General features: G+C 36.9%; 1 protein-coding gene and 1 non-coding gene across 3 annotated transcripts in view; both read right to left on the reverse strand.

The window, feature by feature from the left end:
* Positions 1-16,359: 16,359 nt before the first annotated feature.
* The window catches only part of LOC138700340 (ankyrin repeat and SOCS box protein 1-like), a 43,529-nt gene continuing 33,282 nt past the window's right edge, over positions 16,360-26,606 (reverse strand). For both annotated transcript variants that reach the window (XM_069826897.1, XM_069826898.1), the window contains exons 4-6: positions 23,974-24,146; positions 21,983-22,110; positions 16,360-16,809 (exon numbers count right to left, since the gene is read on the reverse strand). In XM_069826897.1, coding sequence (XP_069682998.1) covers positions 16,607-16,809; positions 21,983-22,110; positions 23,974-24,146 — 504 coding nt within the window. In that variant the 3' untranslated portion in view covers positions 16,360-16,606. The remainder of the gene's footprint in view (positions 16,810-21,982; positions 22,111-23,973; positions 24,147-26,606) is intronic.
* On the reverse strand, positions 25,402-25,473 carry TRNAN-GUU (transfer RNA asparagine (anticodon GUU)). Its single transcript has one exon. It is a non-coding gene; the product is annotated as a tRNA-Asn (tRNA).

The following is a 26,606-nucleotide window of genomic DNA, read 5'->3' on the forward strand; positions in this document are numbered from 1 at the left end:
TAAATATGGAAAATCGTTATTTTCTGTGTCCACAGTTGAGTTAGTACTCTCTTCGAAAAAATGTTCTAAATGTATGTTTTTAAGATTTTACCCGTGGTAATCATTTCAAAATTGATTGTAATGTGGGGCTTTTTGAAAGCATAGGTTCTAAATAAGGCCCAGGACTGTCTTCATCGTTGTTGATCACAGGGGTGTTTGAAGATTCTTCACTGTTAATGACTGCTGATGTGAGATCAATGACATCATTAGGATTATCAACTTCTGCCTCTTCGTCGGATGGCAGGTCTAATACATCTGCATTTGAACCTGAGTTTTCTTCAATAGGTCGCAGATTCAGGAATAGCTAAGGAAAAATTTCTGTTTCTCGAAACCTTCCAATCAAGTTACCAGGAGTCATTGCTCTGAGCCAAGCAGATGAAAACAGTTCACCGAACCTTGAACATGTAATCGGTTTGACAATTCATAGACCAAACAAGGCCCACCCGGACCTACAGTTTTCTTCATTCTCTTGCTCACTACTCCCTCGCCACCAATTATATCTTAAATCTAATTATATTATCTTCAAAAGAAATAAAACAGCTTTCGAAAAATGTATAATACCTGGGATAGAACGTAAAACAGCGAACGCCAGTAGGGGAAGTTATCCCCACCCTCGCTGCTCGGCACCTCTCTCTCTCTCTCTCTCTCTCTCTACTGTCTTTCTCTACTATCTGCCCCGCCTCACACGTATTTCATATTTTACAACACATCATCACACACAATGTGCATACGACATTCGTACTAAGACGTATCCAACGACACACATTGCATTTCTGCAATACGTTATGGCAGTTCTCTTCAACATAAATGTCCACACCTGTGGAGTAACGGTCAGCGCGTCTGGCTGCGAAACCAGGTGGCCCGGGTTCGATTCCCGGTCGGGGCAAGTTACCTGGTTGTGGTTTTTTCCGGGGTTTTCCCTCAACCCAATATGAGCAAATGCTGGGTAACTTTCGGTGTTGGACCCCGGACTCATTTCACCGGCATTATCACCTTCATCTCATTCAGACGCTAAATAACCTAAGATGTTGATAACGCGTCGTAAAATAATCTACTGAAAAATCAACATAAATAGATTCATTTCCCCTTCTACCACCAACTCATCTTGGTAGCCGAGAGGTCTAAAGCGTGACCAAAAAGCTTGCGTGCGTTTCGTTAGGAAGATCACCGGATCGAATACTACCCTCTGAAAAGTCATAAGAAAAAAAAAAGACATGAGGCAAGGAAGAGAAAAGGAGATGCTGGCGAGAGGGGGACAGGACGAAGTTCCTCTTTTGCTTCGTAGATGCCGCATTCACTCTTTTTGTTCCATTTTCCTCCACTAGATGTCATCCCACCCTAAACCCCTATTTCCACTCTTTCCCGCTAGAGTGTGTGTAGTGAGCTTGTAGGGGAAAAGTGGAAAAGGGTCGTGGGCAGAGCTTAGCGTTCGCTGTTTTACGATTTGCCCAATGCCTGAAATATTAGTTACAAATGGGTGCAGAAATACGTAAAAACTGTATTTTCCATAATTAGTCGGACAAACAACTCAAACACAGCAACATACAATGGCGGCAAACCAGTTACAGCTGGCATGTGATATTAGCACTGTTAAGCACACTAGTAGAGGATCTACTCATTGTTGTCATCTAGCAGAGACTGGGCCTTGTTCGATACAGCTACCTTACTTACATACACTTACGGGAGCTGTACATTAAACAAAATCGGATCTAAGGACGATTTCAGTAATCATTCCACCACGGAGAGTGCCTATGTAAAAACTTACTTTATAGTACAGGTTATCAAGTTCTTCCCATTCCTTCAGCAAATCGCAAACTCGAGGTGCAGGACTCCAGAATGTGATCGGGGAGAGGACCACCACAGCTGTACTCAGCCAGAACAATATCTTTATCAAACACTCCTCAAACATGGGCAGCAAATCGCTTATACTGTTTCTGCTGTTCCATATCGTTACGATTCTGTTCGTAACCATGGCAACGACCAGAACGAACACGCATCCCGTGTGTAGGGCTATTATGAACTGGCACACCTGCATAAAAAGAAACAGAAAAGTTGAGTGTTCTTAATCTTTCATTTAACGACTCTATCATGCGATTAGTGACAGCAAGATCATAATATTAATAGCTGTAAACACAACAAAAAAAAACACGATCGTGCAAAAAGTAATTCTGATTTATTCATTTTTATCAATAAATTATTACATTCAGTAGCTGAATAAACTTGTATCCTTGCTTAATGAAATGGTTCTGTTAGTATATGTAGGCCTAACGAAATACAGGGACATCATTTTATTTTTACTTGCATTTTTATTGTACCTGCGTTTCTGAATGTACTTGACTCCCATTCCTTTCACTAATGTCCTTGCTAACGTCAGCCAAACAAACTTACGGCCGCTGTTGCTAGCAGAGTACAGTGTGTTTCAGAAATATGTTGCATTTTCTATAGAAGAAAGAGCTTATATTATTGAAGTTTCTTTTCACACAGGTATGGTGTGTAGCATAACTGAATTTATCTGTGTGGACTGAGCACAAGTGAAGATTAGAGTTACCGAAAGTACGGTACCCTATAATATGGTGCGGTACTTAACAGCATTATTTAAACAAGAGTTTTGTTTTATTGTTTGTAGGTATGAAGGACGATAATGGAAACTGGAATTACAATATAACCGAATGTAAACAGCAGTTTTTTTCCTGATTATATCATTACGGAATATGTTCGTAGAAATATCATTAATCTGGTAGATAAATTTAGAGCAACAGTGTGTACAGAAAGGAAGAAAAGTGTAAGATGGCCAACAAATATGACAGACGATGCTGTAGAAGATGCTAGAGAAAGAATGCAGCGAAGTCCTAATAAGTCGGTCAAGAAGTTAGCTGTAGAAATTGGGATTTCTTAGGGAAGTGCTCACGAAATTCTCAGGAATAAATTAGGTTAGTAATATGCTGAAAAAAATAGACATTACATAATGAATATAACCGCCTGAAGAGTCAGTTTGTGAAAAAAAAATGTTACTGCTGTACTGTTTCTTTGGTAATATACCGTAAAAGTAATGATCAAACTGAAAATCGTAATAGGCTACTGTATTTCCCTGTAACATAAATGGATACACTACTTTTCTCTCCTCCTATAGTTTGTAAAATGATTTGTTTACATAGGCCCCTATTGCACTAGCAACTCCAAACTCCTGTAATGGACGGGGGTAACAGTGTTTCCGAGTATAGCCAGGTTAATCTTAAAAATGTTGGTAAAAATAAAGTAATGTCCCTGTACTTATGCCCCTAAAATGTATTTATTTTTCTTTTGAAACGTGAATTATAGTTTTGTTGGTTATATCCTTATTCCGGGAAGATCTTCAATAAATTATAACGCTTTGGACTGAGCCTATTGTTTCAGATTTTTTAATGTTAACGTACAATATTTAAAGCAGACCTATGTAGTAGAAATAGTGAATTTACTACCACCTTTGCAATGTTGACTGATTTCACTTTTCTAGACGTTAAAATAAATGAATATGTAGAATATCCTGGTCAAAATTGTGCAAAGGGATCCAAAATAAAAAAGGCTTTTTAAATCACAAATATTTTTAGATAACAGGTTGGAATTACATGAAAATCGATTGATATTGAAGCTTTGTCGTATTACGTTCAAATGCTCATTCGTAAGTTCAGATAAAGTAGCTGTATCAGGATAGGCAACCTTGGTCCGTGTGTTTTGTTTACAAACATTAACTAGTTGTTACGTGTCCCCCAGTCGACAGTAGTGACGACGTATATTCGTTCCTATCGGCTGTACTGTCCATTCACTGATGTTTTAGCTAGGGGGTGAGGAGCGCTCTTCCCAGCAGCTAGAGTTTTAGCTAGCAGAAGGGGATAGTGTTTACTTAGTCTGAAGCAAGTGAAGACCCTATCCTAAACAGCTTTACAGCCTATCCTAACACAACTACTTTATCATTAGTAATGAATGACAATGTTGATCAACTAAAGATCATTTTGAAACAAATCTTAAATTTGCTAAGGCGAAGCAAGCCTGAAAATGTGTTCATAGCTTTTATAATGACGGTAATAATAATAATAATAATAATAATAATAATAATAATAATAATAACAATAATCCGCAATATTTATTTCACCTTTTGAAAGAATATACAGGGACATCTCTTTATTTTTACCAACATTTCTAGTATTAACCTAGCTACACCTTTGAATTAACACTTGAGAACCGGAAGTACCGTTTGCTACCCCCTTTCACGGCTGGAGTTCGATGATACTGGCGTAAAATACAAACAAATCACTTTACTAGGTATAGGAGAGAAGAAAAGTAGTTCATCCATTTACGTAAACTAGGAAATATCGCGATTTTGAGATTAATAATTTTCATTAGGTTTTTGTTTAATCAAAATACAGTACTGTATTAACAAGGAGTGTTTTTACTCACGAACTGAGCTGTCCATGTGGACGTATTCATTATGCAGTGTATATTATACTGTCTACAGCACATTAGCGTAGACTATAGAGAATGAAGTTAAATTGAAAAATAATCATAATATGGATATTTAAACACATTTTTGAAAATGGCGGCCATTCATTTCGGTACAGGCTTCAGTTCTAATGTGCATATTGTCGCACTATAGAGTATTGTACGGAATTCCAATTACCAGGTTCGTACTTCGTATCAGTAACTCATGTTGAAATAATTCTGTATCTACTCTATAAAAGAGTACCTTACGTACTGTAAATTCAATCTTCACTTCTGCCCGATCCGAAAAGATAAAATTAATCAGACATGCTATCTACTGTCCGTCCAAGTGGTTACGTCGCAGGATCGTAGAAAGGGAGGAAATCACGTGACAGTTAATTACTTAAAGAGGCCCTTTTATTTAAGTTATTTTAAACAGTTGTATAATATTACGTAGATGTCTAATGCCTAACAGAAATTAATGTTCTGAGAAAAGAGCTAAGACAGCCCAGCCACTAGACTTTACAGAGAGGCGAATAGAGAGGGAAACCGGGATGCGACGTAGGCAAATGGACGACAGTAGCCTACCTGTGCGAAAATGATGCAATATTGAAAGCTCTTTCGTCACTGGAAAATGTGAACATATTTTTGGAACGTACTGTTTACTATGACCGTAAGGCTACTATGACTATATATGCGGTCTTGGATCTGTGTGGAGGACGGTTGAACTTCATTAGTAGAAGGGGTGGGAGTGAAGTACATTCAAAAACTCAGATACAATAAAAATTGAAGTAAAAATAAAATGATGTCCCTGTATTTTTAAACATGTAGAGAGCAATACAGAGATCAGCATCTTACCACTGTGAGCCACAGGAATTACAAAATATTATTTCCTCACCTTGGCAGACTTCGTTGTGAAGCAGGGCCTGAAAGCACCGTGGCTTATCTCCACAGCAGGAAAACATCCCAGTAGGCGTAGCCATTTCAGTAGGGGACTCAAAGCTTTAGCCGGAGAAGGTCCAGTACATTTCTGTTGTGAGGAAACGTGTGCCTTAAAATTGTATTGCGAGAGAACTTGATGAAGATAATAAAATTCAGTAAGATTAAAGCTGCAAATGTAGATGTAGATCATAGATGCTAGGATAAAAATTATGCATACGAAAATAAAAAAAAATCGTTAAAATTAAGTCGTGGAATTAAAAGTATCCTACATATCACAGAAAGTGAGAAAAGAAACTGGTTTAAAACACTTTTAATCATACCATTATTTCTCTGTGGAGCCGAAACCTGAGTGTTAATAACTCTGCAATAGAGACGAATATACAGGGTGTTTCCGAGGTGGTGTTACAAACTTTCAGGCATGATGGCGAAGGGCACATGTATCAATTTGAGATAAGGAACCCTGGTCCGGAAATGATTGAGTCGAAAATTATAAGCAAAAATAGTTGTGTGGAAATGGAATTGTGATTTGGCACCACGTGCCCTCCTTCCCTTAACTTTTGGAACAGTCGTGGAAAGATGGTATGGACCGGATGTCTCCTACGTGGATACCTGGCCCCATAGAATCTGTGGGCATGTCTACTGTTCCCATTGGCTCATCCGTATTCGAAAATCAGGTCTGCTTATTCCGCTCTCGTGTACTCCTCCATTTCACTAGGACTGATCGACTGGACACTGCAACTTGTACACATACACTGCTGTCTACAGACGTGCATATCAGGACCGACCATGTTCGTTACACATTACGCTATCTGCATTGCTTTAGTGTAGTTTCCTGTCCCCACCCCTCAGACAGCGCACGAATGGAATACTGTAAGTAGACAACGTAAACAACGTCAGATGAATACAGTATGTGTAAGATGTACAGATAAATACACATAAATAAGGTGTACAGAGGAATAAAATTATGTCATTTCCACACAACTATTTTTGTTTGTAACTTTCGACTCAGTCATTTCCGGACCAGGGTTCCTTTTCTCAAATTGATACATGTGCCTTTCGCCATCATCCCGAAAGTTTGTAACACCACCTCGGAAACACTCTGTATTGGTGCAGCTGCTCAGACCATACTAAGATATACTTTTAATGCGCACTCTCCAGGTACGCTAAACGGTTAACGCTATGTTGACGTCATTGATGGAAGAATCAATCAGAGCCCTTCACCTCACGCTATTTCAATAACGGACCCGCTAATATCTAGAGTAGACGGATAACGTGGAGAAACGAAGTTTACCGTAGGCCTAATTCGGTGTTAAAACATTGCATCTCGTTTGAGATTTGCCACTGTGGATGATATTCATTTACTTAGAACAGTTCACGATGGATAAATTATTCAGGCCAAAAGTACAGGAAGGCTCAGGAAAAAAGTTTTCATTCAGATTCCAACACACGAAAGCTTGATTCGTGAGTACTTCGCCAAGCGAAAACACTCCTTTGTTTAACTCGCAGTAACTCGAAAAACATTAAAGATTTTGAGTAGCGACCACTTTAACAAATAATTTCCATTCTTTCTCAACATTTCTTTCGCTTTGACGCCCATCTAACGCGAAAAATAAAAAAATTTGCCGCTTACCAACTTTTGATGGTGTAAATGTCTATTCTGAACAGATGACATCGAAGTCATATTTTTCCTCACTTTTCAAAAAATACTTTTATTTAGAATCTTTTTTCTGTGCTTCTCTTAACATTGGGCTATCAATTAAAAATATAACAGCGTGCTTGATTGACTGTCATAGACGCTTCAACATGGCAAATGTTAACGGAGCGGGAAATATAAAATTGAGCCGTATGTTAAAGGAATACGTGCACCGATCTCTTTCGATTCTTTCCGAAGTTTTACCAACGTGAACATACGTCACTAATGACGTCAACATACTCTAGCGTTAATTCTCTAATTATATGAGAAGTGAAAATATTCAAATGGAATTAGGAATATGTAACAAACAGGGAAGTATTGATAACCATCATCATCATCATCATCATCATCGTCATCATTATCATCATCATCATGATCATCATCTTTGGTGCTACTGCTCTTTCAGTTTAGTCTTCACTTCCTTAAGAACAGTTGACTAATTCTCTTTTTCCAAAGCCCTCTGAAGTATTGATAATTTTATTATAAATCAAAATGATATACGTATGCCCATTTACAGAGTGTGAACAAAAATTGTTACACCTTTTGAGGCTGCTTCAATAGGAACCTATTGGAACGAGAATAGTGGAAAGATTGAAGAAACGCTGACAGAAACAATTTAAAATTTTGGAGACGGAACAGACTATAGGGCCCAGTTCTTGACGATCGTGATGATGTGTTGATTATGACGGTGATGATGAAATTGAAGAAATGAAAATTTCTATGAAAATTATTTCGAGTGCGATGAAGAATATGACGATTTCTTTAAGCGAAGTGGTAAGTGGACCAAACGAAAATATACGCAACATTATCATTACGTCTTATGGATAAACTTGGTTCATTTTAAGGGGTTAGGTACAGCTTACAGCAGTAAAGGTTTTGGAAATATTCAACATTTTTTTCGTCCATTACTGTTTCTTGTACAATAATGAAAATTGGTATGTGTAAAACACTGTCCTTCTCCTATATTAAAAAAATATTTTTACGATTAAAAAAAATTATATATATATATATATTTTTTTTTTTTTTCAAAATTCATAATGGTGGCAGTTCACTGTGCAGTGATGAAGCGTTTCCCTCATAACTCATAAACTTGTTAACTTTTTCATGTTCTCTCTCTTTTATTTTATTGCTGAAACTCATGTTTAAAATATCATGCTCTTTCAACTACATTCCTTAATAACTACTATTTTTTTTAATTTTTTGTTAGAAGAAAATACTAGTATTTTACCATTTTTTAATGAATTTATTTTTTATCAGACAATCTATCAAAGGTAGATACCTAAGTGATCTTGCATAATATTGTAGATATGACATGCATAAATACACACAAACAATTTCATCACAAAATGTTGGATATTTTTTTTGTTATGTGGGAAATGCTTCATCACTGCACAGAGAACTGAATTTTGGAAAAAAAAAATATATATATATATATATATTTTCTTTAAATCGTAAAATGTTTTTTAATATAGCAGAAGGACATTGTTTTATACATATTAGTTTTCATTTTTGCACAAGATACAGTAATGGAGGAAAAAAAATGTTGAATAGTTACAAAATTTTACTGCTGTAAGCTGTACCTAATCCCTTATGTCTACAAAGTGGTCTGTTCCTTGTTATCGAAGTACTGATTCATATAATAATGCAGGGACCGTCAAGTGACTACACTCTGGTGCGTACGTACAAACCCTCAAGCCCTGACGTACGGCTGCGGGCAAGGGTAGCTGCTTCCACAGTGGCGGAGCTAAGAACCTAACTTGTATGTTAATCAAATTTGTGATAAGAATATAAATTAATTTTAGTTTTTAATTGAAGCGCACTTTCATTGTTGATTGCACTATACTGAAAACAGTACTCTATGGAATTTGGTACAGTTATCTAACTATATAAGAAATAAATTTTTGTATGGTTGCACAATAATAATGAAACAAAACGAAATATACACTTTTATACAGATTAACATACTACGAAATAAAACTGTTCACTGTTTGTCTTCTTCTCATTGCTATACAGTTCAATTAACAAAATAAAACAACAGTACAAACGTTGTTATTAAAATCTCTAATAATAGTCCTTTTTCTTATATATCAGAGATCCGCGGCGATTTTTGAAGTTTTCTCTTAGTAAGTAGCTTTTCAATTCGCGGAGCTATTGTTTTAATACCACCCAATCGCAAACATCCTTTCAAGTGTTCATCACTTAATTGGCTTCTGTGACGTTACTTTGTAAACTTCATTAAAGAAAACAGTATTTGGCATACGTAGGTTGTCCCGAACATGCACAACGTTCTTGCAGCGAGATTGTGCAGTATAGGAAACCTTTCTCGTGGAAAACAAGTATAGAAATGGTTAATACTTTTTCTCTTTTGATACTTATCCTTTAGCTCAATATCGCTTTGTAAATCAAGTATTTCTAATTGTAGTTCAGCAGGGATATCCAGGATACTCACTGAAAAATGTGTTGTAAATATCTTAAATTGTCGTTAAAGGTCTCTAATTTCCTTATATCTACGTTCGAAGTCTTCGCACAATTGTTGCATTATTCTTATACTCTTCCATGTCCAAGGCTTCTAACAGGTTTCCCATGTACATCCATAAATAAGGCAATTTCATTCCTAAGTGGGAGAAAACGTTCCAGAACTTTCCTCGACTTAACCACCTTACCTCGGTATGGTAGAGTAAATCCCCATACTCACTGTTAATACCATCAAGCAGTGCCCAGAACTCCATGTGATTAAGCCCTTTAGACCTTATGAAATTAATTGTTCGCACAACAACATCCATTACATTGCTAAGGTTCATGTTTTTAGCACATAAATATTCCTGGTGCAAAGTGCAGTGCACCGGTGCCCCCAAGCGACCTCGATAGGCTCCACCACTGATAGACTGCAATGTACAAGTGTACTGCCCGCAGTGGAAGCCTTAAGCAGGCCTGTACGCCCTCTCGCGATCTTGAGGCGACCTGGCGGAGCCTGTAATAATGTATTATTACCTGTCAAATTTATTTATTCAATTTTATTTTCATTAAATGAAAAATTCAATATACCTATCTATTTAGTAGGTCTACATACATAGCACATTCTAAATTTATTTTTCTAAGTGTATTAGGAGTTGTAGCATTACTTCAAAATCGTCCTGCATAAATACACAGATATTGGTCACCCAAGAAGATGGAGCGATAACATTTACATTCCAATGGAAACAAAAAAGTCAACCACTGTGGAATAACTGTTAGCATGTCTGACAATGAAACAAGAGGAACCTGGATTGAAATTCTGGTTGGGACAAGTTACCTGTTCGAGGTTTTTTCGTGGGTTTTCCTTCAACATTTTGAGAAAATACTCAAATACTAGATATGGTAGCATTCGATGCTGAACCCTGGACTCATTTCGCTGGCATTATCACCTTCATCCCACTCAGACGCTAGGTAACCATAGCAGTTGATAAAACATCGTAAAATAAACCAACTTAAAAAAGCAAAAGTGGTTGTAGTGGTATAATTATTTTATTGCTGATGAACTGATGTTAGTAAATATGATACAAATGAAAATAAATAACCGTCAGACTTAATGTTTTTCATTCTTTGCTCTGTTCTCTAACAGTTTTTTGTGAATGTTTTCATTTAATTAACATTGAACATTCAGAAGTACCGTAGAGGGAACCTTGATCATGTACGTAATCAAGTTTATGCAAAATTTTCGCATGAGGTAACATTTAAAAAGCAGAGAACAATTGTCCACATGCAATCCATATAAAAAGAGATTAAAATCTATATTCTGGTGAAAATAGACCCAATCAGCACGATTTGTATCCGGACAACGCTGACCCTTCAATCACTGAAAAGTCTAGAATAAATAAACATATTTGATTTCATGAATCTGTTTTACCTTCACATTTGTCCTGCGTTTATGAAATATTCTTGTATTAAGGTCCCTCCTATAGAAGACACGACCTCTTGGTTCCCTCATCTTCTTACACAATGACACACGCAAATGGAACTTCTAACTTTTCTTCTTTTAAAGCCATTATATAGTCCCTAATGTGCTTACGCCACGTCAAATGCGTTATATATCCATACCAACATAAAATACCCCCAGTGTTACTCTAAGTTCTTATTACTGTAAAATATACCTCTCATTGTATTCTTGAAAGCAAACCACAGAAATATCGTAAAACAATTTCTAACAAAAGTGAACCAGTCACATTTGGTATGGATTCAAAATGATTGTGATGAAACTACATTTTTGTCTGCAGCTTGTGACAAGGAGAGCAGGCAATACTAAAAATTAAATATCTACGACTACCGACAAGGAGAGTAGACGGTGCTGATAAATAAATATATACAACTAGGAAAAAGGCAGTAGATGGTGTTAATAATTAAACGTCTACAACTAGCGACAGAAGATACAGAAAGTGATAAAATCTCTAAAAGTAGCAACAATGACTGTAGACGATGCAAATTAAAAATTTAAAACGGTCGACAAAGAAAGTACACAGTGCTAATTAAATATTTTTATTGGTCGACATGGAGACGTTGCTAATCCAGGGAAAGGGATTTGGAGTATTATAAAGAATGGTGAAAAGTAGTATAGATATTCGTAGCTCAGTGACTGTCAAGCGAGCTGCGTCACGGCGCATGGAAGAGTACAGTCCACTTCATACAAACTTACACGCAACGTCTGTAAATATATTTCAGAATAAACAAATGGAATAGTTTAATGGCATATAGTGACCTACATACATAATCTGCATTTCTTTTTGAACTACATGTGCTTTTCTTCGCAACGCACAAGACACCAATAAACAACATTACAAATATACATAATTAAATATGAACCTCTGCATCTTCGAGTGTCAGTGGACATATTGATGTTGATAGACAGTTGTCTTCTGTATGGAACTCGCCTCTGAATATGTAGATCCAAACGAAATGGCATTTTCAATAATGCTATGCCTTGTTATAATAAATTGTAAATATTATTTTCAAATTTTCAAAATACAACTTTGCTCTGTTGCAAGGAAGGAAATTTTGTAACATGGAAAAACTCCGCTCTCCATCTGCAGAGACAATTAGAGAGTACTTGAAACAAGATACGTCAATTAAAATTCACATGTTGATTGACGTCATTGGGACACGTCTTTGTTAGTACATCTGAAATCCGACTAAGAATATCGTATCCATCATTTTTAATCAAAACTTTGTTCATTTTTTCACCAACACGTTTTCCTATTTCACCTTCTACTGCACTCAGTTTATTTACAATAGTCCTCACAATATTTATTTGCTCAACTAGTTCTACTCCTGACTTGCCTAATTGAATAATGGCATCCGGTAAATATCCAAAATTTGACTTAATATCCATGACTTCTTTCTCGATTGTTTCATCATTTAGCAGTTCCTGGCGTATTTGAATCGCAGCCGCGTCATCAGTATCGAAAGACTGGACCTCTTTCTTCACAGATTGGAGGTGACGTGCGTAATAATTGCAAGCTTCTAACCATGACCCCCATCTCGTAGAAACTGGACATGGGGGAAGCGACAATTTAGGGAATTGATTCCTGAATTTTGATACTTGATCTGGAGGTTTTACAGATATAGTCTTTCAATACTGTATTGTTAGTTGGTTTCACTTTCGGCATTGTACCTACTACTCTGAACTGCAAACCTGCACGTTGAAGTTCTTATGCGACAACTGTCCCGTTCACCTGTTGTTGACGTGTAGAGACCTGCGAGTATGTCATGGAGGGGAGGACTTGGTATAAAGGGTTGTAAACAAATGACTGTGTAGATGCCAATACTAGCTTTTACTACTCCAAATTCCGTTCCCTAGTAATAACGCTCGTTTGAGATAGTTAATTAGGAAGTCTACTTTCCATGTCGACCATTGTAAATATTTAATTAGCACCTGTACCGTTATTGTGGCTGATTGTAGACATTTTATTAGAACTATCTAAAACTCCCTCCTCACAGCGTTTTCATTAGAAATCCAGTACACAAATACCATATCTTCATACTCAGCATTTGTAAATGCGTGCAGCATGCTTAAACGATACAGTAGAAATGGCCAACAAATCAGGATCGCAGTTGAAAAATTCAATTATGTAAACTAAAGCATAACTTCACAACTTGACCTTCAAAACAAAAATGGTAATGGATAATTAAGCTCATAGCAACCGGAGTAGCAACACACGACACGAAAGTGCATTGATCTTAATCATTTAATAATAAGGAAGATTAAACCAGGCGTTTGAGAGGGGCAGGGCATGTAGCAAGTATAGGTGAATCCAGAAATGCATATAGAGTGTTAGTTGGGAGACCTGAGGGAAAAAGATCTTTGAGGGAGTCCGTAACGTAGAGGGTAGGATAACATTAAAATGGACTTGAGGGAGGTGGGATATGATGGTAGAGATTGGATTAATCTTGCACAGAATAGGGACCGATGGCGGGCTTATGTGAGGGCGGCAATGAACCTCCGGGTCCTTAAAAGTCATTTGTAAGTAAGTAAACAATCATTGAGAGGTGGTAATGTGAATTCAATAGATTTGTGAAAACTATATATGACGTTTACTAGAAGGATAAGTAACCAATAACGTGTAAATACTAGAACATTCCAAAATCAATGACAATATAGTTACTGTTTCTCACTAAATTTATTTAGGTTAATATTGAGATTACATACTTCAAATACAGTCCCCTACCATGTCAGCAGTACGTTGACAAATCCTTGCAAGACGGCGGACTCCATCTGCAGCATCATTTCTGGATATCATTTTCACTGATCGATCTAAAGCGAATGCCTCGCTTCCACCTATCGTACAGTAGCTCGGTATGGTGGAACTTCTCTCTCACAGGCTTGCTTCTTGTAAAGCACTGGGTTGCATTTTTTCCTCTTGGAACTTGCATTTTTATGAAGAATCGTAACTACTGAACTTTTTTTAAGGCGGTATTACTTAATACAAATCACCATATTCACAAAAATGGTTACTTGAAGACTTTTAATATTCCACATTTATACAAAAATCGCTCCTTTATTACTTACTAAAAGATTCTGCTGTTCACCGCTAGGAGCGTTGATTTACAGTATTATTGCCATACTTATTCAATGGCCTTGTATTATTATACAGAGACATCATTTTATTTTTACTTCAATTTTTATTGTACCTGCGTTTTTTAATGTACTTCACTCCCACCCCTTCTACTAATGAAGTTCAACCGTCCTCCACACAGATCCAAGACCGTATATACAGTCATAGTAGCCTTACGGTCATAGTTAACAGTACGTTCCAAAAATATGTTCGCGTTTTCCAGTGACGAAAGAGCTTGCAATATTGAATCATTTTCGCACAGGTACTGTCGTCCATTTGCCTACGTCGTATCCCGGTTTCCCCCACCAGCTTTTATTAGCCAGCTATTGGCTGGGCTGTCTTAGCTCTTTTCTGGGAACATTAATTTCTGTTAGGAATTACACGTTTACGTAATATTATATAACTGTTTAAAATAACTTAAATAAAAGGGCCTCATTAAGTAATTAACTGTCATGTGATATCCTCCCTTTCTACGACCCTACGACATAACCACTTGGACGGACAGTAGATAGCATGTCTGAGTAATTTTATCTTTTCGGATCAGGCAGAAGTGAAGATTGAATTTACAGTACGTAAGGTACTCTTTTATAGAGTAGGTACAGAATTATTTCAACATGAGTTACTAGTACGAAGGACGAAACTGGTAATTGGAATTAGATGCAATAGTCTATAGTGCGATAATATGCACATTAGAACTGAAGCCTGTATCGAAATGAACGACCACCATTTTCAAAAATGTGTTTAAATATCCATATTATGATTATTTTTCAATTTAACTTCATTCTGTATATTGTACGCTAATGTGCTGTAGACAGTATAATATACACTGCATAATGAATACGTTCGCATGGACAGCTCAGTTCGTGAGTAAAAACACTCATTGTTAATACTGTACTGTACTTTGATTAAACAAAAACCTAATGAAAATGATCAAACTCAAAATCGCGATATTTCCTAGTTTACGTAAATGGATTAACTACTTTTCTTCCCTCCTATACCTAGTAAAGTGATTTGTTTGTGTTTTACGCCAGTATCATCGAACTCCAGTCGTGTAAGGGGATAGCAAACGGCGTTGATCCAGAGGTATAGGCAAGTTAATATTAAAAATGTTAGTAAAAATAAAACGAAGTCCCTGTATTTGCTATCATTTTTTCAGAATCTAAGAAAAATATTTATACCACTTTTCGTAATGATTTTCCTCACTCTTGGTTCCTCTAATATCTTGTCAAGAAATTAAAACAAAAATATTGTAGGATATAGTTGGATATGTAATTCAAAACTTGCAAAAGTACAAAAAACACACAGCTGTTCAAAATTCACAATTGAAGACCCTCCGGAAGAAGCATGCAATATCATATTCTAAAAATATGTCATATAGGTCGAAAAGAAAATTATTTTAAATCATTTTTATAACAATAAATTATTGCGTTCAATGACTGAATAATCCTGTATCCTTGTTTAGTCAAATGGTTGCCATAGTAAATATAGGCCTAATGAAATATGTCCCAGAAATTCTGTGGCCGGGAGGAAAAAGGTCTTAGGTAAAAATTTTATACTTTTCAGGAGAGCAGTAGAAAGATTGAAATTCGTTTCAATTATAGAGTTTTTTTTTAAATTAACAGGTTTTTGCTGGATATTATTTGTTTATATTTGTTCTAAAATAGGTAATGTTGCTCATTTAACAATTTTCTTGATTATTTCCAAAAATAGCCGCACTTAAGCCCTTTTAAGATTAGAAGCCAAACTGAGTAGAAGGGACTGTTACACATAAGACCTTTTTCATGTCGAAATAAATGAGAAATGTAAATCATTAGCAATGCAAAATGGGTCTTAAACAAGTATAGGGCTGTTTACCCTGGTGCTTAAAGTTTTAAAAGGAAAGGGCGTCAGTATGTGATAAAATGGCTAAAATACAAGTTAGACCTTTTTAATGGGGCAGCATGGAAAGTAAACATGTGATGTTTGTAAGGAATAAAGTATTAAATATTCTTAAGTCCTTTATTCTGGGTGTACTCGATTCAAAATGTACTTAGGACATTTGGTAACCCTCTATAAATCCAGTCAGGAGTCTTATTTGTCTTCAGCCGTTTTACCAGATTGTAGAGAATTGTTTCCGCTTTCAGAATATATAAAAATCTTATTTCAAAAAAAAAAATGACTTAAGTCCTTTACCCTCCCGGCCACAGAATTAATTTCCGTCCACCTGAAACACGAATTACAGTTTTGTTCGTTACATCCTTTTTCCGAGGAGGTCTTCAGTTGTGAGAGAAATTACATACTAAACGAACTCACACGAAAATAACTTACAACAGATGTTAACAGACGCGACCACTTTGATAGGATGGTTACTGAGCGAGACAAGAATCAGGGTTGAATGTGAAACAGTACCATTTCAGTAATAGTTTGTTTTCCGTATTCCTTCCAGTACAAAAGTAATGTCCTTCATTATTTTATTTACTTCTTCAATGTCTCTGTAGTATAGAAAGTCGATCAAAACTTGTGGAATATTGAAGCGGGCCATACGTGGAAAGCGAAAACGTCCGATTTTCTTCCGTATCTTCAGTCTGCAAAGCGACTTCAAAGTCAAGGGCGTTGCTGTGGAACAGAAAAACCATCCGTTATATGTTGAAGCAACGTTCATGGCAATAATGATGATTGTGTTGATGATTATAATAATAATAATAATAATAATAATAATAATAATAATAATAATAATAATAATAATAATAGTACAGTCATCAAAAGAACAAGGATGTCTTAGGGAATTCCTTAAGAATGTGTTCAATGACAGTCCCTATTTAATTTGAACACTAACTCAGAGGTTAGCAAATACGTATTAGGCCTATAACCAGTGGCGGCTCGTGATAAAATGTTATGTGCGTTCACAATTTTGTGTTCCAAAACCGAAGAGAATTTGAAATCGTACGTTTAGCCTAATATGAAATATCACTATCGAAAAACCGGAAATAATAATAATAATAATAATAATAATAATAATAATAATAATAATAATAATAATAATAATAAAAATAGTACAGTCATCAAAAGAACAAGGATGTCTTAGGGAATTCCTTAAGAATGTGTTCAATGACAGTCCCTATTTAATTTGAACACTAACTCAGAGGTTAGCAAATACGTATTAGGCCTATAACCAGTGGCGGCTCGTGATAAAATGTTATGTGCGTTCACAATTTTGTGTTCCAAAACCGAAGAGAATTTGAAATCGTACGTTTAGCCTAATATGAAATATGACTATAGAAAAACCGTAAATAATAATAATAATAATAATAATAATAATAATAATAATAATAATAATAATAATAATAATAGTACAGTCATCAAAAGAACAAGGATGTCTTAGGGAATTCCTTAAGAATGTGTTCAATGACAGTCCCTATTTAATTTGAACACTAACTCAGAGGTTAGCAAATACGTATTAGGCCTATAACCAGTGGCGGCTCGTGATAAAATGTTATGTGCGTTCACAATTTTGTGTTCCAAAACCGAAGAGAATTTGAAATCGTACGTTTAGCCTAATATGAAATATCACTATCAAAAAACCGTAAATAATAATAATAATAATAATAATAATAATAATAATAATAATAATAATAATAGTAGTAGTAGTAAAACCTAGTCTTTTTATCTCCAATTTTTCCTGGTTAGTCAGTTTACCCAGTTCTTTACTGTTCAAAATTGCTTGAACAGAGTTCATTGTTTACGTTTGTTAAAAATTGAGTGCCGTTATTTACAAAAGCGTGTGTTCAGTAATACATTTTGGTTTACAACACACTGATACACTATAGCCTATACCAGTACTGTGATCCCACTCGCATAGATCGATTACTATAAATACACGCGAGTAAATATTATTCTTAAATAATATACACCACCATACAGATATTTAAATTCATACCACTGTCACTGTCAGCCAAACTATGCTATTATGTTAACACTAAAGTATAGTAATTCACAAACTACTGTGTCATAGCAGCACTGTACACACATCCACACAAAGTAAACGTTCCGACAGTGAGAAATGCTGACACCTACAGGCTAAAATACACACTATTAAATTTCCTCCTCGAGATATAGCACGTGAACGATAGGCATCGATGCACCTGACCTCTGTAGGATAGGTTCACTGTTCACTTAACGCTTTGTGCTCTTGACGAGTCATAAGCGGCCAGCGAAAGACAATTTTCTCCCGCGTATGCGTGAAATTCCTGTAACCTTCTTGAAAAGAGCACGGCTTGTACGTGAACGCATGTTGCCAAGTTTACATTAGAAGTTTATGCAAGATGCGGGAAGTTTAAAATACTCGATCCTGATATTATACATCCCCACTATGTCAATACGGTATCGAATAATAAAACTAGTCGTACATTAATGGAAACAAGGTGTTCACATGCTCTTGTGCTCTTATTGACGCACCGCCACTGCCTATAACGTATAACTACAGTTAAGTCCCAGCGAACGTTCCTGTGTTTCTGTCGACCGATCAGCTGCAGGTCTCCCCTCCCCCCACTCCTGTCATCGCTGCTCGTACCCGCTGGCTGCAGATTGGCAGACTGATTGTTCCACGTGTTAGCTTTAAGGCTCATTCACAATGAAAATTAAACATAACGTAAGCGTTAACTTAAAAATGTAAACGTTACGGTAAAATCAAGAACATTCACGATGGGAACATAACATAACAGCAAACATACTTGGTAACCATGGAAACATAACAACGACGCCATTTCTCATATTCTGTCGTATACTTCAGCGCTCCACGATTGTGTTCTGTTTGCAAATCACGTAAGCATAAGCATGAAAGTTTGGAGTTTGCAAACTTCCATGTTAACGTCTTACGGTAATGTTTATGTCAATGTTTATGTGAATCATTGTGAATGAACCCATTTGGTAGCCTGGGCGCAAACTTCTGTGTTTATGTTACGGTTATGTTTAATTTTCATTGTGAATGGGCCTTAACATCGAGTCAGCTAAGAATAAGTCTAGTTTATCCCCTTACGCTGTGCTGTATTACATATTCAGTGTACACATTTTGAAATATACAATCGCAGAAACTGAGAACGTCCCGACTTTTGGAGTTTTCGAACAGAGCACGATTCACACCACAACGATTTAACATCGGTTTTCAACCCGCTATTACATGAATAGTATTACAGAAAGGTATTTCACAACTAATACAAAACGCACGAAATTAATCTGAAAATAGACTGATGCAGAGAGAAGGGATTATGGGGGTAAACCCCCCAAAACCCCGCTGAAAAAAAAAAAAACGAAACACTGTTGAAGTTCTGCAACATTGTAACAGTGACTTACTTCCAGTAACACACAACCTGTTCACAATAATGGCAATACACCCTGTAACTACTCTTACTTGTGAAAGGTAATTTTCATCACTAAGGAAACCAACTTCAGGGACAGCATAGGGGAGGAGCGCCTTAATGTAGGCCTACTTGATCTCTTGTAGGCTACATACTGTACATATTGGAGAAAATTGATGTGCTTAAAAAATTAGCTAAACAACGCAGAAGTTTGAAGTACAAAGTGTCCGGCTTAAAAGTATAATAAAAGAAATAAGACTGTTGGTCATTTCGTCGCACTTTAATTTTATTTTATTTTAACACGCAACTTAAATATTTTTCATTTCGTTGCATGGCAACACTGCAATGAAAATTTAAATCAGTGCTCCATACTCCTCAAATATCATACAGGGCTTTCATTTCAAAACTTCCCAGTCTAAAAAACTAATTATTTAAACTGAATTCAATTTAAACAAAAAACACGTCAATTTAGATATTGAGGGGGAAGTCTGAAACCAGGCTTAAATGCATTTTAGATCTCACCCCCACCCCCAGCCGCCCAACTTTGAAATTTCAAATTCCATACCCCTATATTTTATACTTACATATGAAAGAGCAGTCAATAATTGTTTATACACCTCATTCATTTGTTTTCGTATCTTTTGTTTTCTATCGTCGCCTGGCAACCTGTATTTTTGTTATCAGTTGATTGTGGGATGAAAACACAGCTTATTTTGTGTATTTCCTAAATTTAATCAATAAGGATGATTTATGTTCTCTCTTGAAGGCTATACAACATTTTAAAATAATTTAATACACAAATACAACTATTACAAGAAATGCTGAATAAGTTTTTGTAGCTTTATTCTGTTCAGCTCTAATCAACAATAACAACAATCCAGGTTACCAGGCGACGACAGAAAAGATGCGAAAATAAATGAATGAGGTGTATAAACAATTGAATGCTCTTTCATATGAGTAGCTTAATATCAAAGACGGACATCTGACCTCAATCGAAATTTAGATAGCTGTCATTTTTTATACAATTTTTCATGCTTTTTCCAGTTATAGTGAAACCATATGCAAACTCTAACACTACATTTATAAAATAAATTGTTTTAAATATTACAAAGAACACTGTGAATTAAAAAATTGCCTCTAGATCAAAACTATGGAGACGACAGATGTCCGTCTTTGATATTAAGCTACTCATATATTTAGGTATAAAAATATAGGGGTGCCATTTGAAATTGCAAAGTGGGAGTGGCTGGGGGTGGGGGTGAAATCTAAAATGCAATTAAGCCTGATTACAGACTTCCCCCTCAATATCTAAATTGACGTGTTTTTTGTTTAAATTGAATTCAGTTTAAATAATTAGTTTTTTAGACTGGGAAGTTTTGAAATGAGAGTCCTTTATATGGGATATCACAATCCAAGTATTGTTCATACTGATTCGAGGTGAATAGTTCCTTACTGTCCTTTCCATTTCTATTTCTCGCATTTTTAGTACTTCATAATATGTAGACTAGCTTTTTATTTTAATGTATCTGTGACAATGAATATAAGTGGATATGTCTTAAAAATTCATGCTGCAGGTCATTGTGCTAACATTCTGTAGTTCGTGTAGTTCGAAATTGTTGTACTTTAGTCCATAATTCAGGGGAGGGAATGTTGATGTTTCAATATAATTTTCCAGAATATAATGAAAAAATTCAAAACATTCACTAACAGGAAAGGCGTCTGATATTAATTTCTACAAAAACATCTGATACCTCCGATGGCGGTAAATAGGAAAACCAAGAAATAAAAGTTTACAGCCACGTTCGAATGTCGGTGTCATCTTCGCTATCATCATTTCCACTGACCTATAAATAGTCTCGCAGTTGATAGAGTCGTCAAGGGGAGGCAGAGGTGAATATTTCGAAATCCACAAAATTTATCTGATTTGTTTGAAATTGATCATGGATACTAAGTATGTTATTAGTGATGGACATACCAAGTTTCAACTTTCTAAGTACAATAGTTCTGTAAATATTAATAATTTTATAAAACTTTATATCGTTTGATATAAAATGCTCCATGCACCATATTGTAAGAAATTTTCAATATTTCTTTTTATTTATATGTTCAGAGAAGGTATATAAATAATGATAAGTGTTAGTTTATTATGGGAATAATATAGTAATACAGTTATCTTGGTTTTAATTTCATACTTTTAAGGGCACAAAATCAAAAACTAACATCGGAATATCAAAATAAATATAATAAAAATGGACAAAATCAAATTTTCATTTTTTCTTCAGTTTTGTTCGAAAATTTCACCTCTGCCTCCCCTTAAATAAAAGACCCAAAATACTCCAAAGGGACTCACGGTTGAACCACGACGCCTTTAACTGTGTATAGTGTACTGTATTGCCGTTGTACGTCTCTTTGATAATGGATCATATGTTACGTACACATGAGCTCGAGTAGCAGCGCCCTGTGTTTGTTTCCCGGCATGTCGACGGCGAGCTGGCCCTTCTCATCCTTGTGCCACAGGTTGCCTCCAAATTGCACCCATAAGTGCACAAACGCTGCGCTGCACCTGCAAGACAGGACAAAATAATGTCTTAACAGCAACACCAACAGGATATATAACAGAGAATACAACCCTTTTCATTGGCGTTCTTGGCTATAAATCTAGTCGATCCGAGCTCGACTCCCGGCAGGGAAGTTTGTGTCATATTTCTTATTCGTCGCCGTAAGTGTGATGTTCCTTTTGTCATGATGACCACGTGATGGATGGAGGTAGTTCTGCTACTTGTGAATGTCTAGCATTTGTTCACAATTCTTACGTGTCACAATGGAACGGCCCGAAAACTCCTCTATTTAAGCACACCTGGTACAGTTCGCAGGGAAATTTTATGATTAATCACTGTTGAAAAGAACGCTAGTTTTCTCTAGAATTACGTCACCTAGGATAACTATTTTTTCACTGCCCATTATGGATTATTTTCTGAGTCCACTGCTACCAAAAGATTTCCAGTTAGTATTAATTTATATTAATGCTAGTATTAATTTATATGCCATGTATTATGGGTCCCTATCACCACGGCATGGCGCGTCCTCAGGTTCCGGATCGAGGAGACGGCCTCCAGATATGGAAGGTAGCTGCGAATATATTGAATAAGCAGTCGTGGACAGCCGATGAGGGGTGGTCCTCCAGCTTGGGGGTTGGGCGAAGTGCTAACAACCCATCACCGTAAAAAACAGCTTGTTACGAAACCTTCAAATAAGCCTCGGAATGGGACTGATTCTCTGGCACGACCACTTTCTTTATGGTTGTGAAACTTGGACTCTCACTTTGAGAGAGGAACAGAGATTAAGGGTGTTTGAGAATAAGATTCTTAGGAAAATATTTGGGGCTAAGAGGGATGAAGTTACAGGAGAATGGAGAAAGTTACACAACGCAGAACTGCAAGCATTGTATTCTTCACCTGACATAATTAGGAACGTTAAATCCAGACGTTTGAGATGGGCAGGGCATGTAGCACGTATGGGCGAATCCAGAAATGCATATAAAGTGTTAGTTGGGAGGCCGGCGGGAAAAAGACCTTTGGGGAGGCCGAGATGTAGATGGGAAGATAATATTAAAATGGATTTGAGGGAGGTGGGATATGATGGTAGAGACTGGATTAATCTTGCTCAGGATAGGGACCAATGGCGGGCTTATGTGAGGGCGGCAATGAACCTCCGGGTTCCTTAAAAGCCAGTAAGTAAGTATTATAAGAAACCTGAAGGTGATATGTTAAAACTGAAGTTATGCTATTGCAAAGATTCTTTGTTATGAAATGGGGTCGACCTGGTTGGCGAGTTGGTATAGCGCTGGCCTTCTATGCCCGAGGTTGCGGGTTCGATCCCGGGCCAGGTCGATGGCATTTAAGTGTGCTTAAATGCGACAGGCTCATGTCAGTAGATTTACTGGCATGTAAAAGAACCCCTGCGGGACAAAATTCCGGCACATCCGGCGACGCTGATATAACCTCTGCAGTTGCGAGCGTCGTTAAATGAAACATAACATTTTATTTTATGAAATGGGGGGGGGGTACCACCGGCGAAATATTACATTGGTCACAAGCTACTCTTAGACTACTAGACGCATTTCCAATCCACAGCAGTTTTGAGGTTCTCTGTATAGCTACACAAGCAACCCTACACTCCCCAAGGCTAGCCTCTTCCGCGCTTCCCCATTTGGTGATCGGAGAAATACTACGGATATGAATGGGGAGAGACCGAAATGCTGTTGATGCGTATCAAGTGGAAACTGGAAAACTCTAAGAAAAACTCGAACTGCGACTTTGTCCACCATAAGTGTCAAAATGAATTTTTCAATAAACGTGAACACATGGACAACGAATAACCACGCTTAGAGCAGCGTATGCAGATAACATGAACTATACTTGCTTACATTTTATTACAAATGGTGTGCAATATGTAGGCGGTCCGTGACACGTCAGCGCCAGCCTCCAGCAGCAAGATGAAGGAATTAAGATGGCGGTAAGCGACGGTGATGTACAGGGGATGCTTCCAAGTTGCCCTCGGGTCCGGGCTCTCGATGTCGGCACCGAAATCCAACAGCATCTGCAGGAATAAAAGAGCTGCAGTAGATTCCTTCAGACATAGTCAGGACTTGTCGATGTATGGAATGTTATGTTTTATTTAACGACGCTCGCAACTGCAGAGGTTATATCAGCGTCGCCGGATGTGCCGGAATTTTGTCCCGCAGGAGTTCTTTTACATGCCAGTAAATCTACTGACATGAGCCTGTCGCATTTAAGCACACTTAAATGCCATCGACCTGGCCCGGGATCGAACCCGCAACCTTGGGCATAGAAGGCCAGCGCTATACCAACTCGCCAACCACGTCGACTCGATGTATGGATGAATTTATGTACGCCTAACCTATTTTTCTTTCTAAAGGCAAACAAAAAATCTACAATGTAGAAGTTATTGACTGTAGGCAGGGGCGAGGCGTCCGTATTGGCTATGTAAGCAACGCTTACAATTCTGCAGTGCTCGGGAAAAGTGACACAAGTCAGTTTCCACAAACCTTTTTTCATAATTTATTGACAACTTACACTGGTTTATGTCGATTTGATTTTTTTCTGTATGAATTATTGTAATGGGAGGAATGCTTATGTATTTTTTTCAAAGCGAGCAGATGTTCCGTAAGTTGTCAATAAATTATCAAAAAAAGGTTTGTGCAAACTGACTTGTGTCACTTTTCCCGAGCACTGCAGAATTTACAAAGACAAATCTTAACACTGAAAAGCGAAACATTTTGTTCACTTCATTCATTATTGTGAACGCTTCCTTCAATGTACGTAATATTAACTTTCCACTTCGGATAATAAGCAACAATAACCGATTGTATTCAGTGTGGACATTGACCACTGTAACTCTTTAAAACCAGCGGCGACTCGTGATATTTTTTGTATGTAGGATATGAGATTGACGACTGATGACCAAGACAGAAACTAATATTAATAACAGTATAATAATAGTATAATAATAATAATAATAATAATAATAATAATAATAATAATACGATTTTTTTCTCGTTGCCAAACTTTCAGAACGGCCCCGAGGTTCACTCAGCCTCCTATAAAATTGAGTACCGGGTCTTTCCCGGGGGTAAAAGGCGGCCAGAGCGTGGTGCCGACCACACCACCTCATTCTAGTGCCGAGGTCATGGAAAGCATGGGGCTCTACCTCCATGCCCCCCAAGTGCCTTCATGGCATGTTACGGGGATACCTTTATCTTTTTCCCCTTTTTTAATAATAATAATAATAATAATAATAATAATATTAATGAATAATTTCGAGGGAAAAATTGTTCCCGAGCCGGGTATCGAACCCGGGACCTTTGGTTTAACGTACCAACGCTCTACCACTGAGCTACTCGGGAACTCTAACCGACACCGATCCAATTTTTCCCTCTATATCCACAGACCTCAAAGTGGGCTGACAACAGTCAAGCAACCAACTTCGAGTGCACACTAACTCCGTGTGACTTAAATTGTGTTAAACCAAAGGTCCCGGGTTCGATACCCGGCCCCGGAACAATTTTTCCCTCGAAATTATTCAAATCAACTTTACAGGGAGTTATACCTGAAAATCTTGATTTGCATAATACACGTCACTGTTCGTTAACAGAAAACCACAATTTAAGTCACACGCAGTTAGTGTGCACTCGAAGTTGGTTGCTTGACGGTTGTCAGCCCACTTTGAGGTCTGTGGATATAGAGGGAAAAATTGGATCGGTGTCGGTTAGAGTTCCCGAGTAGCTCAGTGGTAGAGTGTTGGTACGTTAAACCAAAGGTCCCGGGTTCGATACCCGGCTCCGGAACAATTTTTCCCTCGAAATTATTCAAATCAACTTTACAGGGAGTTATACCTGAAAATCTTGATTTGAATAATAATAATAATAATAATAATAATAATAATAATAATAATAATAATAGAGAATGCAAATTCAATACTGTATGCCTATGTTAGTCTTCGACTCACCATTCTGGAACTGGCAATTTATTAGTAGTGAAGTTCGATTCTCCTCCCCTTTTTAGTTGCGAAGATGGCTCCTAAGCCATTGTACTGCCCGATATTTACCGATGTTCCGTCTACGTTTGCGCAGTTAATTTCTTGCTACAGTTAAATTCTTCTAAATGATCAAATGCAACTTCATATATTCTTTCGGCTGTCCTGTCATCTGAAAGTCCTGTTAATTCTTGTATCTATTATAGCATAATTTTATTTATTTTTATGCAGTTTTGTTTTTTATTCATTTTATTTTTTATATCACATCATTTTAAATTGTTTATTATTTCGTTTATTCTATTATTTTAAAATGACCAATGAAGTACATTTAAGGAGGCTGTAAGGGTACTTGACAATTCTTATTGTAGTCTCTGACAGGATCTCCACCACCCAGAAAGAAGGGTCGTAGTATTAGGATACGCGGTCATATCCTCAAACCGGTTAAACTCAAGCCATACCCCTCCCTCCTCACCCTCCCCTGTCCCCTAACTTCACCGTTAGAAA

Source organism: Periplaneta americana, chromosome 5 (assembly GCF_040183065.1).
Source record: "Periplaneta americana isolate PAMFEO1 chromosome 5, P.americana_PAMFEO1_priV1, whole genome shotgun sequence".
NCBI lineage: Eukaryota > Metazoa > Arthropoda > Insecta > Blattodea > Blattidae > Periplaneta > Periplaneta americana.